The 17,266-nt window shown below is 40.2% G+C and overlaps 2 protein-coding genes and 1 long non-coding RNA gene across 3 annotated transcripts; 2 read left to right on the top strand and 1 right to left on the bottom strand.

Annotated features, from left to right (window-relative positions):
* The first annotated feature begins 2,815 nt into the window (after positions 1–2,815).
* On the top strand, positions 2,816–4,040 carry LOC127751093 (uncharacterized). The gene is made up of 3 exons (XR_008011970.1): positions 2,816–3,277; positions 3,482–3,831; positions 3,908–4,040. It is a non-coding gene; the product is annotated as an uncharacterized LOC127751093 (long non-coding RNA).
* On the bottom strand, positions 3,866–7,412 carry LOC113212125 (FAD-dependent oxidoreductase domain-containing protein 1). Its single transcript, XM_052274130.1, has 10 exons — positions 7,241–7,412; positions 6,695–7,085; positions 6,391–6,611; positions 6,199–6,312; positions 5,945–6,107; positions 5,740–5,873; positions 4,585–4,671; positions 4,331–4,484; positions 4,125–4,239; positions 3,866–4,052 (listed from the first exon to the last, which is right to left on the bottom strand). Coding segments are annotated over exons 1-10 (1,518 nt in total). The 5' UTR covers positions 7,243–7,412; the 3' UTR covers positions 3,866–3,915.
* A 14-nt stretch (positions 7,413–7,426) lies between these two features.
* On the top strand, positions 7,427–16,636 carry LOC113212124 (uncharacterized). Its single transcript, XM_026430715.2, has 14 exons — positions 7,427–7,542; positions 7,640–7,732; positions 8,065–8,163; positions 8,240–8,347; positions 8,437–8,771; positions 8,847–12,347; positions 12,439–12,594; positions 12,754–12,915; positions 12,993–13,118; positions 13,209–13,396; positions 13,490–13,754; positions 13,862–13,982; positions 14,058–14,179; positions 14,268–16,636. Exons 2-14 carry the CDS (start codon positions 7,711–7,713, stop codon positions 14,868–14,870), a joined length of 5,808 nt encoding a protein of 1,935 aa, XP_026286500.1. The 5' UTR covers positions 7,427–7,542; positions 7,640–7,710; the 3' UTR covers positions 14,871–16,636.
* Positions 16,637–17,266: the final 630 nt, after the last annotated feature.

Genomic DNA, 17,266 nt, shown 5'->3' with positions numbered 1-17,266 from the left:
ACACACACACACACACACTGTATACTTCGGCGGAATAAAAAGGAAGTACTTGTCGAGCGTAAATTGTGTAATGGTGTGCTGCTGCTGCTCCGCGCGGTATGCTCCGCGGCGCGGTGCTCCTGCCTGGACGCCCGCCGTCGCGCGCGCGCCGCGGCCTTGCCGGCGCGGGTACCCGCCGCGGCCAGAGGGCGCCTGACGTCAGGCTATAGGAAGCAGATGAGCTTGCTGCTGGTGGTGGTACAGTCGCTGACAGTGCCATCATCGTTATTATTATTATTATCATCTACTGCAGTGGACATAAGCAAAGCTGCGTGGCGTAGTATACATGTGTGTTTGTCCAAAATGCTTAATGTCCCACTTAGTGTCGCAAAGAGGAAGAAAGTGCTGTGAGTAAGTGACATATTGCTCGAGGAGGAGTTTAGGGTCAGAAAAAAAAACTTAGCGAAAAGGCGCGGGGATTGCGAAACACCAGAGTCAGAACTAATATCCGCTGCAAAGTATACAAATGTCTGAACAGTCAAAATTTAAATGGAAAAATTAATTTTAAAAAGGCCTGCCTTTTGACAGTGTGGGAAACGTTTTGGGGGCTCCTTGCGCGGACGTACTCAGCGCGGTAGTGTGAACCAAACGGGATGGAGAGGAAGGCATTAACCGTGGCAACAGCCTCCGGGCGTCTCTACTAGCCAAGTTGTTACGAGTTTTCGCTTCTTTTTCCCCGGTCGGGCTCATGGGCCCCACGGGGCCTGGTGCGGTGAAAGGGAAGGAGCAGGATGCCTGACTCGAAAGAACAGAAATAATAACAACAGTCATAAATGCCCCCCGAAACTGCGTGAAGTCGCACAGCTGAAATAATTAATGAGTTGAAAAAATACGAGGTGCGCCAAGTGCAAAGAAGCGTTTTTGTTGCATATGGAATCGTCCAGAAAGTACATCCGTCATTAGCCGTTACGAACTGTTAAGTTAACCCTTTGCGTGCAAGAGCTCATAGCGCCTGGTGGGTAGGCAACATCTCGCCTGCAGTGCACGCATGTACTGCGGGGTGGCCTACCCCGAGTCTCACAGGCTTTTGAATTTAAGAACAAGGAGGAAAGAAAACACAAAATTAATTTTGTGTGAATACTGGTACTCGTTCTTTACAGAGACTCTTTCAGCGCTCAGTTGCTTTACATCTATATGGTTGTAGAATCAACGAGTGTTGTTCTGTCAACATGTGTCACGTTACTCTGAGAATATATATTATTATTAAACATGTACCATATGAAACTGGATGATGACGAAATTAAAGAGAAGGCTAGAACAGGCGCTATTCTCGGTATTCCCTTCAGGTCACAAGACAAGAGCATTGTTGCAAAAGTCGGCGCTTTCAAAAAGATGCGCGTTCCGTGAAAACCAAAATGAATATGAATCTACAGTTGGCGGCACAATAGCAGAAGCAACATCGGCAGACGGGACTTAGACTGAAAACTTGTGAAATCTGTTAAGAGTTCTCAAAATTTTGCTATAAGACCGAAACAATCTTCATTGCTTCCAGTAATACTAGCAAACGAAGTTTCGAATGGTAGTATTGTCATGTCTGTATGCGCTTCGTGTTCCAAGATGAAGATTTGTTGTGCGGCACGGGTCTATCGACTTAGAACGAAAACCGGCGAATTTTGTTAAGAGTTCTCAAAAAAGTAGTGTCAAACTTGAAAAAAGGTCCATTGTTGGTCACGCCGACAACATTCCCCGTTTCGAATGGTACAAGTATCATAAGTGTACATATTCTGTACTGCGAGCATGAATAGCGTTACGCGTGACATCGCACTGAGATCAATACTCGTTCTTCTACCACTGAGTAGGTGCAGGTGGTGGTAAAGAACGAGTAAAAAACGACTTTCTTTCTGGGCCCCAACTATAGGGGTTTGGGGCTTTTGGCGGCTCAATCACCACCCTAAGAACCAGAGTATTGCACTGTATTGCCCCACAACACTAAGAGTGGGCCGAAAAAAGTTCCTATGTGGCTCATACGAACGTCGCCGACCACTCTAATCAAAATCACCCGTTTTCAAACTAACTGGAAAAAAACAACTGAAAGTGCGCGCGACCGTTTCACCCTCGTGACGAAGTAGCATGAGTGACTCCGATAGAGTGAAATGCATACGGCCACCTGGGCGGGGCTGACGACGAAATGGCGCCTCATAGAAAATTAGGCGCGTGAGGGCGAGTGGGGCTGACGCAACGGAGTGCCCGGCCCGGCCCGCCCGTCCCAAAGTGATCGCAGCGCCATTGAGGGTTCATCACGACATTGGTCCCGCCGCGGCCCGCGCGCCTCCTGCCTGACCCGCCCGAGCCTTAGCAGGTCCATATACCAAACATCAATCAAGGTCCTCCCCCCTCCCCCCCAAAAAATGAGCTACAATTTTGGGTGAGGTTGGTAAGGGAGGGGGGGGGGGTTGTATTGTCCATGCCCATCACGACTCTTGCGCCTGCCGCAGGCGTTACATATCACCTCGTTGGATTCAGGACCCCAGACTTTCGCCTTTGAGCCCCCCTGAGCTTTACTTGCCGACGGTATGGTTTATGCATCTTCTCTCGCCGAGGCGCCGCAGGGGCCCCAAAGGGCTCCCCCCCCCCCGCCCCCAAACCCCTCAGGGGGGAGCTGCCGGCGGAGATGACATCACGCGAGAACTGGGGGGGGGGAGGGGGAAGCTGCGAGTGAGATGAGATGTGTTCCGTCATGGACCCTGAATGGACGCGCGCAGGGCGGGACCGCGCGGCTCGTGAGCAGCAGCGGTTGAGTGAAGTGCGAACTGGCTCAGCCGCGCGCTCAGCACCACTACACTGCGAAAAAGAAATAAATAAGAGGGGTCCGCAGCAGACGCGGGACAAGAGGTGTGAGGATGAGAGAGCGTGGACTCGATGACGGTCGCGGTGAGGGCAACGATGGCAAAGAAGTGCGAACTAGCGAGCGGCCCCGCAGCGAAAAGTCGAAATCGATGCGGTACCGCAACCATATCAGGGATGAGTCAGTCATCTCGGCACCAGTTCAAGAAGAGCGGTTCGACACGAAAAACGACAATTTCGCCCCCCCCCCTCCGATCGTCCTGATGTCGTCTTGACCTCGCCGTATGTTGTTTCTTCCTCACTGGGCGGCGTGAGGTCGGCTCGTTCGGTTCGGCCCGGCGGCGGGTGCGGTGCGGGTAGCGCCCGGAGGTCGGGCCGGCCCGTTGCTCGCGAGTGCCCGGCTTGGTGGCCTACCCGCGCAGGGGCTCTGGCTCCGACCCGAGCGGTGCTGCAGGTGTGTAGCTTGGCTAGGGATTTACATTTTCCAGATAAGTATGTTGGGGAAATTTTCTAACGTTTTCTTTTCAATGTCTGAATGTTTTTTCTATACTTTTGAAAATATATTTTTCAAATTTTCCCCTTCTATTTGGGGGAGGGGGGGGGGGGGGGAGGGGTGGTGGAAGTGGGGGAGGATTTTTTTCAAAAAAAAAATTTCCAGAAAATTTGCGGCTTTTAAAAGCCCAAGCTGGGCTGCGTGAGCCGCCGCCGCCGCCGCCGCCGCCGTCGGGCTCAGCGACGATGCAACCACCAAGAAGCTCATCAGGTGGCCACAGATTAATTTGCGTAATCTTTCGACGGAGGCAGTTGTGCGTGACGCACAATGTCTCAACGCGTACTGGCTGCTCTCAGCCGGGGCTGGAGCAGGCGACGACGACGCGGCTGTTTTCAGTGAGAATTGACGACGGTGGAAAACGATATCATATCGTTGCGACACGACGATTCCCCGTGTATCGTTTCAGTCTCATCGTCTGCCGAGAATCAAAGATTCCCGAAAGGAACTGAGACGAGGTGAGTTGGACCTGTCTCTAAATGAATATGTAACTTCATTACTATATTATTTATTTGTATTTTTTTTTTTTACAAGAATGATGGTTATATTTGCGCCGTATTGATTTTCAACTCGTTTACTATCCTCTCAAGCCGGAAGCAACTTAAATCTATCCCTGAATACTGAGAATCCAGCATATGTTCAGCGAGACCTCGACCAATCGCAGGCGCAAATAAGTAACCTGGAATTAAGGACAGTACTGTTTAGAACACGATAGATGTTGTATAAATTTGAGTAATCTTGAAACACTTACGGTTATTGCAAAAACCTCCAGCAACCAAAATATTGGGGTATCTTATAAGTGGTCCAAGCAATAAATGGTTATCCCATAAGCACTTGTCAACTATTTGAGCTTTAGATGATATGACCTAATGAAAAATAGTGATAAAATATTTTAGCATAAGAAATTAAGTATGGAATGTTTTCTGAAAAAAAGATTTATTATTCAACATTTAATACCTTGCAATCTTTAAAATCTGGTATTCTGTGAATTAGTTTGGGGTAGAGTTCTTCATTGAAATAGTTATTATCTACTATTGGCTCCTCATCACTTGCATGATCAACCAGGTCTTTTTCATTCCAAACAGAATATGTACCTAGTAAGCCATTCCTCCTGCAATTATTAACAAAAGAAGTATGTGTTTATTAATTATGATATAATATCAAATAGAATAGAATAATTAGATCTGTAGAAAGGAAGTGATGTACACTACCTGACTCTTAACCCACTGGGATCCATGATCAGTGGCATATCTAAGCCTGGGCCACTGTTAGACTGGATTTCAAATGTAGACAACTTTCTGTAATATTTCAGTTTAAGCTGACAGTGAAAAATAAAGGGAAACCTCTTGTAGACCCCCCCACAGGAAGACCCCCCTAATATTTTATTATTTTTAAAATCATTTTTCAGAATATTTATTTTTTGAATGATAAAATATTAAAAAACATTAATATTACTGGCTGGAGTGCAGGGCAAATTTTCATACCAACTCCGACTGCTCTCAGCTGGTCCTATGACCTATTGTCCTATGCCCTGCAGGATGACTTAAGCAACTGCTCTTCTGAATTGGGCTGCTTTATTTTAATGTACGTACTGGTGCTTAAATAATTCTTGCCTTTAGCTTCTCTCTCCTCCTCATCTGGTCTGCTGCTACTTGTTAAGATCGGTTTGATCGGTTTGAACATTTTGATAATATAATCTATCGACCAGTTCCACTTATATTTAGAAAGAGGATTTTGGTAATGCTGGACGAAGCTTGTGCTAGACACACAATTGTGAATTTGTCCTGCTGTTTCAAGCTGTTGCTTTGAAGCTTCTCTCATTCAGTTCCTGTGACACATGACATGACATGTTGAGTCGGTCTTAAGTACTGTTTTGTTCATTCATAGGATTTACAACATCCATGTAGGATAAAAATTACACAACTTTGTTGTGAGTACTAGATGAGATGAAATGAGCGTCAAATCAACAGCCTGAGGTGGCTGATTATTAAGGACAAGTAGCAGGAAAGCAAACGACAAGGAGAGAGAGAGAAGCTAGGGGCGAGAAATAATCGTGCATCAGCACATATATTTAAACAAAGCAGACCAATTCAGAATAGTAGTTTTTCAAGTCATCCTGCAGGGCATGCGACTAGCTAAGGGTGCTGTCAGAGTTGGTATGAAAATTTCCCCTGCACTCCAGCGAGTCATTTTAATATTTTTTAATATTTTATTATTTAAAAAATAAATATTTTAAAAAATAATTTTAAAAATAATAAAATATTAGAGGGGGGGGGGTTTTTCTGTGGGGGGGGGGGTCCACAAGAACCTACCCAAAATAAAAACGGATCATGGTTACAATGAATTTGAATAAATGTACTACATACTGTGATATTAGTGGTAAGTCTGTATCCTGGTTGTTTATTCTAAGAAGACTAGCAACTTCATTTATTGAATTTCCTGCTGCTAATACTGCATAACCAAAGGAGAGTCTTTTAGCATCTCCTTCTGGATCATAAATCTAACATGGAAGAATGGTTCAAAAGTTAAAGTGGTTTTAGATTATTACAAAGACCAGAGATCTCTACTCACCACTGCTGTTCGAGGGGTATATGTTTTAATCAAATGGTGCATAGGTGAAGCAAGGTCCGACACATCAACAAATTCAAAACCAACCACATTTCCCTGCTGAAATGTAACTCCATTTCTTCTAGCCTTTGCTCTTATAATGGCAAGAGCACATGATTCATTAAAACTAAAAGAAAGGTTTAAAAGAACATTCAGAAATGAACAAATCACAGCTAAAATGCAAAACAAAACATTGAGAGATTCACTTGGAGACTTACAATCCTTCTTTGTGCATGCCCAAACAACCAAGAACAATCCCATCACTATTCAGCCATGGAAATTTCTGCTTCAATATTTGAGAACTGAGCATTTGATGATTCCATTTTGTTGTTCTGGAATATGATAAAAAGCTTACAGGTAAATATACTGAAACCTGTAAGTTTGCTTAGTTTAAACAGTTGCTCTCTTACTTGTACATGTCTGATAGGTCGTCAATAATATCAGTTTTATCTTTTGGGGCAATCAAAAGTGAGCTATTGACATTGAAACCAATATCAGGAAGGGGTGGTAAGTCTGGGTCATCCCAGGTAAGCCCTAGAGTTCGGTAGAATTCTGCTGCATACTGGGTCATTTCAAAATTTGGCATTGAACCTACTTGATGATACAAATCACTTGAACAATTTGATATTTTCTAAGGATCAATAAAAATATTAGTACAGGAGGATAAAAAGAATCATTTTGCCCTAAACAACACAGCATTCTGAGAAAACTTACTGGTGGGTTTTTCTCCACTACTGTAACCTTTAACCCTGGCCCAGTTCTTTCAGAGAGATGATAAGCAATGGAACTTCCGACTATACCGCCTCCAATTATTAAAATGTCGGCATTTCCAGGAAAAGGTGGTGGCGGTTTTCCTTGTAAGTTTGCAACAGCTGTATCATAGTCAAACTTCATAACCTTTTTAACGCGAGTCCAGGGTTCCTCGGTAGGCAGTCCTGGGAGCACGATTTTAGATGGCAGTTTGATTTTGGGATAAACAACATGCTGAGGCTCATCATAATCCTGATTGCTGTTGTTTCGGATGGCTGTTGAAATGTGGCGGAATGAGACAGAAGATGAAACCACATTCTTCTGACAACCCCGAAAAAAACTGCCCAGCATCATCCTGCAAGTTTGAAAATCGGATGGCACATTTTAATAATACAAAATAATGCATAATACTGAAGTCTACCCAGTCTACCACAAGGTGTCATAACCTATTAGCTGGTTCAGCTAGCAGCCGACGACAGCGACCTAGAGTCAAAATGTGTGAATACTTACATGTCCGAACTGATGATGACTGAGAAAATAAATAAGATAGAAGAAAATAGTTTAAAAAAACAATATGAGAGTCATTTGACGTTGACACGGAAAATAAATGTCGCTTTTTAGTCCGCCATAACATTTCAGTCAAGGTAGAGGTTGTCTTTATGCACAGAAAGGTGTGGCTGAAAATAGTTATCAGTCCCTGTGAATAATCCGCGACAAAATTACTTACAGACAGGTTTAAGTAAAGGTGCGACGGAAAAAATAGGGGATGGTTACTTTGGATTGTTTTCATGACACAATAAATCTATGAAAGGGTAAATGCCGTATTTCCGCACTCACGCGGACTAACTGCTGCTTTTTAAATTGCAATCAGAATGCATCCTAATGAAGGGTTCCTTTGACTTTTTCCAGAGTGCTTGCACAAATCAAGATGTTAGCGTCGTGAGAGGTTGGGTTTCGCTCAATATTTACCACATTCGAAGATGTCTTTGAGCTCTTTCGGAGGTACATGATTTCCATAGTAATGTGATGTTATAACTCATTTACTCATTTTAAACCTTATATTATACTATCTGGTGAAATAGCCGTAACCTTTAGGCATCGTGATGGCGCAGTGCCTACTCTAGTAGAATTAGTAGATTTCTTGCATCCTCTACCCTATCGTCAAATTTGTTTTTCTTTAATGGCATACGGCACATTTTGCTTAAAGTTCCCGAGTTTGGATAGAAAATTGAATTATTAAATTATCATGGTAGTTTTTCAATCACAGAATATTTGGCAAATAAACTTAGTTGAAGGTTGAAAACAACATTTTTAATGTTACTTTCACATTCTAGGCGTGTTAGTGGATACACCAAGTGATTTAGCAGTGCAGTCCTTACTGGCCAGCCACACCAACTTGTTGTCTCAAACTTCCTTTTTGCCAGGCCCAACAAGTTAGTTCAAGTAAATTCTCTGACTCATTTAAAATGTCTGTCTTTCTTTTTATAATTCTACTACTTTTTGCTTTAGCTGAGATAACTCTCGATGAGGATGATGTTTTCCAATGTGGCCGCTGCAAAAGGGTATTCACATCATTCCATCAGTTTATGTTACACAAGCAAGAGCATCAGATAGCTGGTATGTTTACCTTTTATTTTAAAATTGTTATTTCAGTTAGTGTTAAGATAAAATTGCTAAAGTTCCTTGTGTTTTTCTTCACTTTTCAGTGTCTACTCCAGAAAGGATTGATGAGTCTTTAACATTTGATTTAAACTCAGATTTGACCAGTGCTGTGACAGATGCAGTACACACTGAGTCTGATTCATGCCTGCCCAGCACTAACTTGTTGAAGGAAACATGCTGTGAGCAATTCATATTGCCAGGAAGTCTTCATATTAATGAGGGCAGGAATACCAATAATGTTTTAGATTATCAAACCCTGAATACTTCAACTTTTGAGGGCATATCTGGGGGTAATGATCAATCTTTGATGCTCAGTGAAACCAATACTTTAAATTTTCCCATAGAGCAGAACATTTTGAATCTTGACAATTCGGATCAGGTAAATTAGATTCCGAGGTAATTTAAATCATATTGTTTTAGATCCTTTTTTTTTAACCCAAAATTTTTGTTGCAGCTTTCAAGTGGCGGTTATGTATCAGACACTATCTCTGGCCTTGACTCCTCACTGATTTCTCATAAGCTTCTGCATAATGAAGACTGTTCATCTTGCACCAATGTTTGGATGCAAACTCACAAAAATGAAACTACTAGCAACACCTTTCTTAACTCTGGATTCTCAAATGAGCAGAATTTTTTTATTGAAGACTGCGGTAAGACTTTATCATCCTCCATAAATTTCAACAATAACGGCCTTTTAACTGAGGTATCGTATTCCGATGAGAAACAAATGTACCTGAATGAAAATTCAAGCTCAGAAGGACCTGGAGTTGAAAGAAGTTTGTCAGAAACGGAAGAAATGCTGTTGCAAACAAGTAAAGATTATCTTAGCAGTTGTGAACTTCTGGAAGAGTTGGAGAAAAATAACCAACATCAGATATTAGATGACACAAATCTTGAAACAACCAATGTGATGGGAATTGATGTGTCGCTTATTGCCAATTCCGTTGTTGAAGCTTCTCTTGCCGAGAATGGAGGCCTTCAATCTGAAGTGTCTTCTCTTGTTCCTATACTCAACCATCAAGTTCAAGACAATTGTAGTATTCTTACAACTGACTGCCATGTATTTCAATCAGACTGCACAGCTCTTGAAGATGATTGTAATCTTCAGGTTAGGGATGACTGTATTCCATCCAAACAGAGCTGTGTGAATCTGCACATCGAGTGTAATGATCAAAAACATACTTGCAGTCCGTTGCATGCCGAGTGTGAATTGTTGGGTGAACACTGTAGTGCTCTAGGGGAATGCAATTTGGCTACAGTTCATGATAATTCAGGACAGAAAGCTGCTGTAGTGGAAGAATGCAGTTCAATCACATCTCTGAAAAATCATCAAAAATTTAAAACTCAAAAGCTTTCTTTGAGTGGAGGTGTTGATGGTTGTAGTGTTGGTTCAATCAAACCAACCCATCAAGCTCTAGTCAAACAAAACAGTACATCAATTAAGGATCGAAGCTCTGAAAATAGCACTCTAAAACTGAACAGTGGGGTAGTGGATCAGGAGTGTCAAACTGTAGATCTTGATTGTGAAACAGAGGAGCAGAACTGCCACACCCTAGTTCTAGCCGGTGTAAAGCAAGATGGCATTTATAGACATGACCAAGGAACCAGTACTGATGATTTGGTTAGTGATAGCCAAGTCAGCAAAAACAAGACAAATTTAGACTCCAAACAGGTCCACTCATTTGCCCTAGAAAAAGCAAGGCATTCTCTCAGTGGAAGCGATGATATGGACAGTCAGTTTATTCTTTCTCGAGACATGGAATCCAATTTTAATGAAAGCATTTCTAATTTCAGTTCTAGTGATTCATACTGTAAACAAGATCTGCAGAAAATTGTTCCTTCCACTAGGAATGAAACAGGCATTGTTGATGAAACTCTATCTTGTGCATCAGAGGCAAGCTCTCTTATCAGGGCTCCAATCACTCAGGATAAAATTGAAAAGAGTACAGGTGACTGTGTAGATATGAGCTGCAAAGAAAGCGGAGATTCGGAGGATTCTGTATTTCAAATGGATCTCTGTGCCATTAAGCATGATAACTCTATGTTCTTCAAGGAAGCTGTCAGCAGCGAGGTGAAAGAAACTGATACAGAGTGTCTCAATATCTGTAATGAATCTTCCATGATTCTTGGTCAGCTTGAATATGGAATCTCTGTAAGTGAATTTAGTGCTACAGTTAAGGCTGGTAGCACCCTTGGTAATTTATCTTTTAAAGAACAAATTTGTGGCAGAGTTCGAGATGCTCATGTCATTAAGATTGGCAGAGATGGTTTGGGGGGTGAATGCAGTCAGCACAAAAATACTTCCAAAAATAACAATAGTCATGGTGTATGGTTTTCCAGCCTTGATCACGATTATGACCTGGTCAACAGGAGTTGTGATGTCAATGTTGATGACAATGTAGAATCTGATCAGAAAGAACTAAATTCTGAATCAAAAAACAATGAAAATCCCCAAACTGTTCAAACAGACAAGCTTTTCAAGAATGTCATTGAATGTTGTGATAAATCTGCAGAGCAAATTGAGGCAGAAAGAAGTATTATTGACTTGGCTGCCAAGCTTAATAATGCTAAAATTGAAGCAAACTGCATCAAGAATTTTGAAGATAGCATCTCAGTACTTCCCTGTGAAATGTCTAATCCATGCAATGTCTTAACAGACCACAAGTATAATTCCGATGCTTTGCATCCAACTGAGCTTTACAGCAGTATTGTTGATGGAGGCAACGTTTACACAGAAGTTGATTCTGATTCAATTCAATCTGACCCAAAAGCCTACAATGTAGGTGACACACTTATTGAGTTAGATTCAGACTCAACCCAAGCTGGTGTTATTTTTATTGATGTTAGCAAGGATCAAATCACTCATAGTGGCACAGAAGACTTTGATATTGACTGTACCACTAAGAAAACAAGTTCAACAGACAAAAGTGACCTTGACTTGATAGAACATTACAATATTCCTCAAGAACAATTTTGCATTTCTGTATTGAACTGTGATAAAGATGAGAGAAAGAATTTGATTGACGATAAAAGGATTTTGGACACTGTCTGCAACACAGGACAGGATTTTGTTGATTCCGTGTCAGTTGTCTACTCCACTTATGAAGAGGAGAGTACAACTTTTAACAAACTCTGGAGCAATGAAATTAAGCTACGTAATGAAAACTATCAGACAGAGAGTCACTTAAGTTCAGAAAGGGAGTCCTGTGATAAGTCTAACTGTGACGTTGATTATTCTTTGTCAAGGAAGCGCAAGGGTGGTAAGACAACATGTAAGCAAGATCTCTCTAAATGCCAGAGACTAGTAACTCCAGGTGGTACTTCTTGCAGTAAATCATGCACTTTTGATCTTTGTGGCTCAGTGAAGAAATCTTGTTCTCCTTCTCAACCCACAATAAGGGGTCCTAGATCTTCTCAACCAAATATACTGAAAAAGTCTCCCAAGAAGTTGCAACCGCTGACTGACAAAAATACTTTTGCTCATAGCTCTGATAGTGAAATGTGGATCCAAGAAGTTTTGCTAGGAGAAGTTAAATCTAAAACTCCTAGTTCCTCTCAGCGCTCACCAGTGTCTACATCTTCAGTTCTTAAGGGTGAAGACAGCTTCGAAGAGCTGTCAGATCAAGAAAATGCATTGGTTACTAAGACCCTTAGTCAGAGAGAAGAAAAGGAGTTAACTCATAACACATTTTCTGCAATAGATGAAGATAGCTTTGATCTAGAAAAAGCAATTGTATCAGCTCAAATGGCTAAAACCATGAACACTTCCAAAATTACAAAACCTTCAACAAACATTACTAACCTTATGGAGCTTTCAGAGGACAATCGGTCAATTTGCAAAAAGGGAGCTAACGAGATTTTTAGTTTATCTCTATCAGCTGAATCATCTGCAAAATCAAGCATTAAAAAAATTAAGAAATCACGAGAAAGTGTATTTGAACCTCGTCCTCCTAAGGTAAAACTTTTTTTTTCCAATTTATTTTCTAGCCTTTCATCAGTCAACTTATGTGCAAGATCATTATTGTCTGTTTCTTTTCTGTTTGTAGTTAACATGTGAATACTGCAACAAGCAGTTTGCCAAGCTGTTTGATTTAAGACAACATCAGCGGAGTCACACTGGTGAAAAACCTTTCCAGTGTAGTGCATGTGGCAAATCCTTTGCCCAAAAGTCTAACTTAAAGAAGCATATTCGGACTCACAAGGTAAGCAGCTGACGCATCTTATCAAATGAATCAGTAGGGGCTACTTTGTATGTCTCTATTACTATATGATGTACTTACCGATATACCCAATGAAATTGCATCAAGAGAGAAGTTGACCAGAATTGAAGGAACCCGCTCAATTTTAATCTGTTATTTTAGGTCTGGCCTGAAATAGTTTCTACACTTCCTGAAAATGTGATAGAAAAGGTACACACAGTAAACAAAGTTGCGGAGGAACCTGATGCTGTTACTAAAGTAATGTCTCCAGAAGATTCAAATACAATTCAGACTAATGGGAAATCGCAATCTGCATGTGCCAGAGTAAGTTTGTGATAGATTAGTTACTGAATACTTTTATATCTGCTGTGTGATTTACACCTTTACTTTGTGTTTTGTAGGCGACACCTTACAAAAGAAAAGAAGAATTAATAGTGAATAATTCTTATTTCTGCCAGTTTTGTGGCATCTCATTTGTCACTTATTCTGAGTTCAAAACTCATCTCAAAAGTCATAAAGATGAGAAGGTGAAGCTTAATGCTTTCTTTAACCAAGTATATTAAAAAGTCTCTTGGTAAAATCAGTCAAATGTTCTACTAACAGCACTTGTGTTTTAGGTGTACTTCTGCAGTCAGGATGATTGCAAAAAAACTTTTCCTGATTTTGAGTCATATGTTATTCATGTGCGCCAGCATGAGCCACTGAAGACATCTTATCCTTGCCATATTTGTCATGAAACATTCAGTAGTCCACCAGATTTGAAAGATCATCAGAAAAGACACGTTCACAATTCTACATCTAGGCGGTTAGTAACTTTTTAACGAAGAAAATTTCCTTCTATGTATCAACATGAGTGCTGTTTCATTTTGCCTTCTATCTTCTTTTGATCATTTTCTAGGTATCTTGTTAAGTGTCCTAAATGCAGGAGTAGATTTTTGTCCCAAGAGGCATTAGATAATCATTTAAGGACAGTTACTCATGACCTGCCTTGTCCTGAATGCCAGACTATTTTTTCTTGCGAACGTAGTCTTCGACGCCATCTTGCAATTCATAGTACGGCTCTCCCATTTGGTTGCGATGTATGTGGCAAGAGATTTAAGACAGCAGTGTATCTTAATAGTCATTCAGTTATGCATCAAGAGGATAAGCCATTTGCATGCCCGGTAAGTTGAAATCATCTTTAATCATTTTGTTCAGGTCTTGAATGTAAATGTCAATCAAATGTGTTGTACTTGGTATTGAATGTATGTCCTCTCTATTCATCCAATAGCAATGTCCGTCAAAGTTTGCTAAGAAAGATAGGCTGTCTCGACATTTATTGATACATGCTGAGCGGCTGAAGTGCCCTTTTCACACACATTTGTCATGTGCAAGGGAGTTCACACGTCCTGGTATGTTCATTATTTTTCATATCTAACAACCTTGTAGAATATTGGTTTGAATGCTTCCTACCTTTACTTTTTCAGATAAATTGAAGCTGCATGTTTTGGCTCACTCAGAACATGAGACAAGTGATTGTCTCTTCTGCAGAAAACAACGAATCAAATTTTCGGCAAAAAAGGGCTATCATAATGTTTATCATCAAAATGTATGTACATGAAATTTCCTTTGACTGTTTGATTTATTTTTACTTTGTGAATTTTTAAGAACCGTAAAGGACCATATTCTTCTTTCAGGCTAACATAAAAAGCCAAGGAGACGTAGGAGAGGAGTTATCAAGAGAAAGCACCTCTCCCCTGAACAAAAACAAAAATCAGGAAAAAGAATGTGAAGAAAACATTTTTGTTGGGTCTTTAGTCAATACTTCACTTGAGCCACGTTTTATGAGTAATGTGGTGAAAACATCCTCAAGTCTCAATCATAATGGAAACATAATGTTAAAAATGTTGCAAAATAAGCGCTCTTTTGATATTACTGACAAATTGAGCTGTGAAAATATTGAGACTAATACCTTTAATTTTGACCATATTGTGTATGATAGTCTTGCAAGAAATAAGAATGTTCCAACTATTGGAATAATTGTAATGCCCCTGTCTCTCAATGGAAACAAGGAACAAATTGTTGTAAGTAGTGATGAAAATTCTGTTTTAGCCAGTGATGAACCCGTAGATTATCAACTTTTGTTTTCGGAGAGTAACTCCTCATATCCTGTGGACTTGTTGACTGGCTCTGAGGCCTTGTTGCCTGAAGTAGACTGTGATAAGGAAGGGATGGGGGGCATCACCTTGCTCAGTACGGACCAAGATGTGGCCGTCGTCTCTGCCCCAGCTGATTTGTAATTTTTGTGATATCTACTGTATTTTAAATGCAGTATTCTTGCTCTAAGCCATCTTATTTGATATTCCACTTACTTTTCTATTTTAGTGGGTTGCCGAATTAATGTGTGGGTAGTATAACACTAGTATATATATTATATATATAGATATAATTTATCTCCCTGTCATGATTTGTGGTTTCAAACTTCGTACCTTAGTGGATGTAATGTAAACTGTCTGAGCCGCTACTTTGTCCAGATTTATATTCTCACTTTATTTTTGAGTCTTTGTCTACTGCTGTACTGTGGCCTTTCACATGATGTGATTGGGTTTTCTCTGGCAGTATTACTGAATTTTGTTTAATAGTTTTTAGTGCTGGTTATGCTGCTTTTGATTTATTGCCATGACCAATGGTTAAGGTTACATTTAAAAGTTGTGTATAAGCAACAACAAAGTTACAGTTGTAATATTTAAGTAGAATGCTGTGCCACCTTTTTATTAAATTGTCACTATACTTGCTCATAAGTGCATGCTGGATTTTGCAACTGTACCCAAACTTAAGGAAGAGGTATTTATGTCTGCAACTTCACACTGCCGATATCTTTAGACTTGTCAAGTGCCGTACTTAATATAATTAATCCCTTAGTCATGTCCTTATATTCTGGTCATATATTTCTTCTTTACATCTTGTTTCATAAGGGCTGGGCTGTTTAACTTTTTCTCACATCTTATCTTAAGGGTAACCGAAGAGAGACTAAAATTTGTTACTGTATTATGCTTTATTGTGTGGTCTGGTGGTAGTTGTAGCTCACTTCAGCTTATTTCTACCATGTCTCACTTAGCATCACTTACCCAATGTCAATCTTCCACATCATTTTAGTACATTGATTTTATTGACTTGTTATTATTTTTCTTGTTTATTGTTTTTGGATGTGAAGCTGTAAGTGGGCCTAAATTGAGATTTCTCAAGCATGGCAAACATTTAAAAAATGTTTTGTCTGTTAATTTTTGAACAAACATTCTTAGTCAGAACTTTTTTCTTCTAGTATATAAATTGTTTCTAAAGTATGCCATAGGCATTACTTGACTGCCCTAGTAATGAGCTTAGACAATGTTCACATAGTGCCTGAAGTTTGTGTTACTGTAAGGTGCAATAATTATTAAGATTTATTTTAATTTTAATAGAGTTCTTTGAAGTCTACACTATTATATACAATTGCCTTTTTTGCATTGTGGCAAATCTTGGCAAACCTCACTTCCAGAGATTCACTTGGTACTCAGAGGTGCCGAATTAGTCAGTTTTGTTACTAATTCTTTTCTAGGGAACATTTGTTTTGGGATGAAGACTGTATTATTATTACGTTCAGGTGTTGTGACACATTTTCCTTTTTAGCAGGAGGTGTGATATTTTATTGTTAGTAGTAAAAATTAGTGGGCCTGTATTGTTCCAGGACAGTATTTATTGTAAGAGCACCGCCATGTGTTTTAGTGATTAATCAATCAAGGTTCTTCTTTTGTATTTTGCATGTTTGCAATAGTTCCTTTTTATTTTCATAAACCAAATATTTTACTTCTTTGTTATGACCCAAGTGTTGATGCATAAATGCTGTGTATTGTTGATGTTATATGTTTCTCACATTATTTTATAAGTATTTATCAACTAAGGAAAGGATACTTGCTAATTCAATTGTGATGCATTTACTAATGTCATTTTGGTGTGCAATGAAAATTTATTTTGTTCTCTTTTGGTTTTGTGCCAAACCAATAAATACTTTATGGAAATATGGAAATATTAAGCCTTTTCATCTTGAAAACATCAAGACCAAACAGAATAGAAAATCAGAGTTGCTGGATATAATTCATCAAACTTTGAAATGCCTTCGTTTATCAGTTCCTTCAACGAAAATATCATTGACCTGCCTTTGAACGACTCAAAGGAGGTCCGTAGGCAAATTTGTTAAAATCTTCAATTTCTCGAAAAACGGCTCTAACTCCGGACCTATTGGAGCCACAGCGCCCCGATTTTGCCTGTAGGTAACTCTAGTAAAACTGGAAAGACCCTCCCAAGGAACAGAGATTGGTCACGATGACGTCAAAATGACGTCCAAATGACCATTTTTTGATCACGAATGGTCAATTCATCCTGTGAATGATGACACATGACCAAAATATGATTTCAAAAACCTAATGACGATGAGTGACGTGAAAATGACGAAGCCGATAGCATCCATGTTTATTTTGAAATTTGCAATTTTCTCCCGCCCACCAGCAATGGTATGAGAAATTGGTGGACTCGCGGTGGCGTTGGCTGTTCATGTGTAGTATTCTCATACCAAGCCTGACAGCCCTGGTGGGGGATCGGGAGATCGCGGGCGCGGGTTCTGTGTAACCAACCTAAGGCATCGAATGATCGGGGGTAA

Source organism: Frankliniella occidentalis, unplaced genomic scaffold, assembly GCF_000697945.3.
Source record: "Frankliniella occidentalis isolate FOCC.00 unplaced genomic scaffold, Focc_3.1 Scaffold339, whole genome shotgun sequence".
NCBI classification, from domain to species: Eukaryota; Metazoa; Arthropoda; class Insecta; order Thysanoptera; family Thripidae; genus Frankliniella; species Frankliniella occidentalis.
This window is presented reverse-complemented; position numbering and strand designations above follow the sequence as displayed.

What these genes read in the sequence shown, in the direction of transcription:
- LOC113212125 (XM_052274130.1), bottom strand. An exon ending in GACTTACCACTAATATCACA is followed by an intron (nt 4,672 to 5,739) that starts GTATGTAGTACA and finishes GAAATATTACAG; the next exon opens with AAAGTTGTCTACATTTGAAA. An exon ending in CCCAGTGGGTTAAGAGTCAG is followed by an intron (nt 4,485 to 4,584) that starts GTAGTGTACATC and finishes TAATAATTGCAG; the next exon opens with GAGGAATGGCTTACTAGGTA.
- LOC113212124 (XM_026430715.2), top strand. Translation starts at nt 7,711, where the DNA reads ATGTCTTTGAGCTCTTTCGGAG. An exon ending in GTCTTTGAGCTCTTTCGGAG is followed by an intron (nt 7,733 to 8,064) that starts GTACATGATTTC and finishes TTCACATTCTAG; the next exon opens with GCGTGTTAGTGGATACACCA. An exon ending in ATAAGCCATTTGCATGCCCG is followed by an intron (nt 13,755 to 13,861) that starts GTAAGTTGAAAT and finishes TTCATCCAATAG; the next exon opens with CAATGTCCGTCAAAGTTTGC.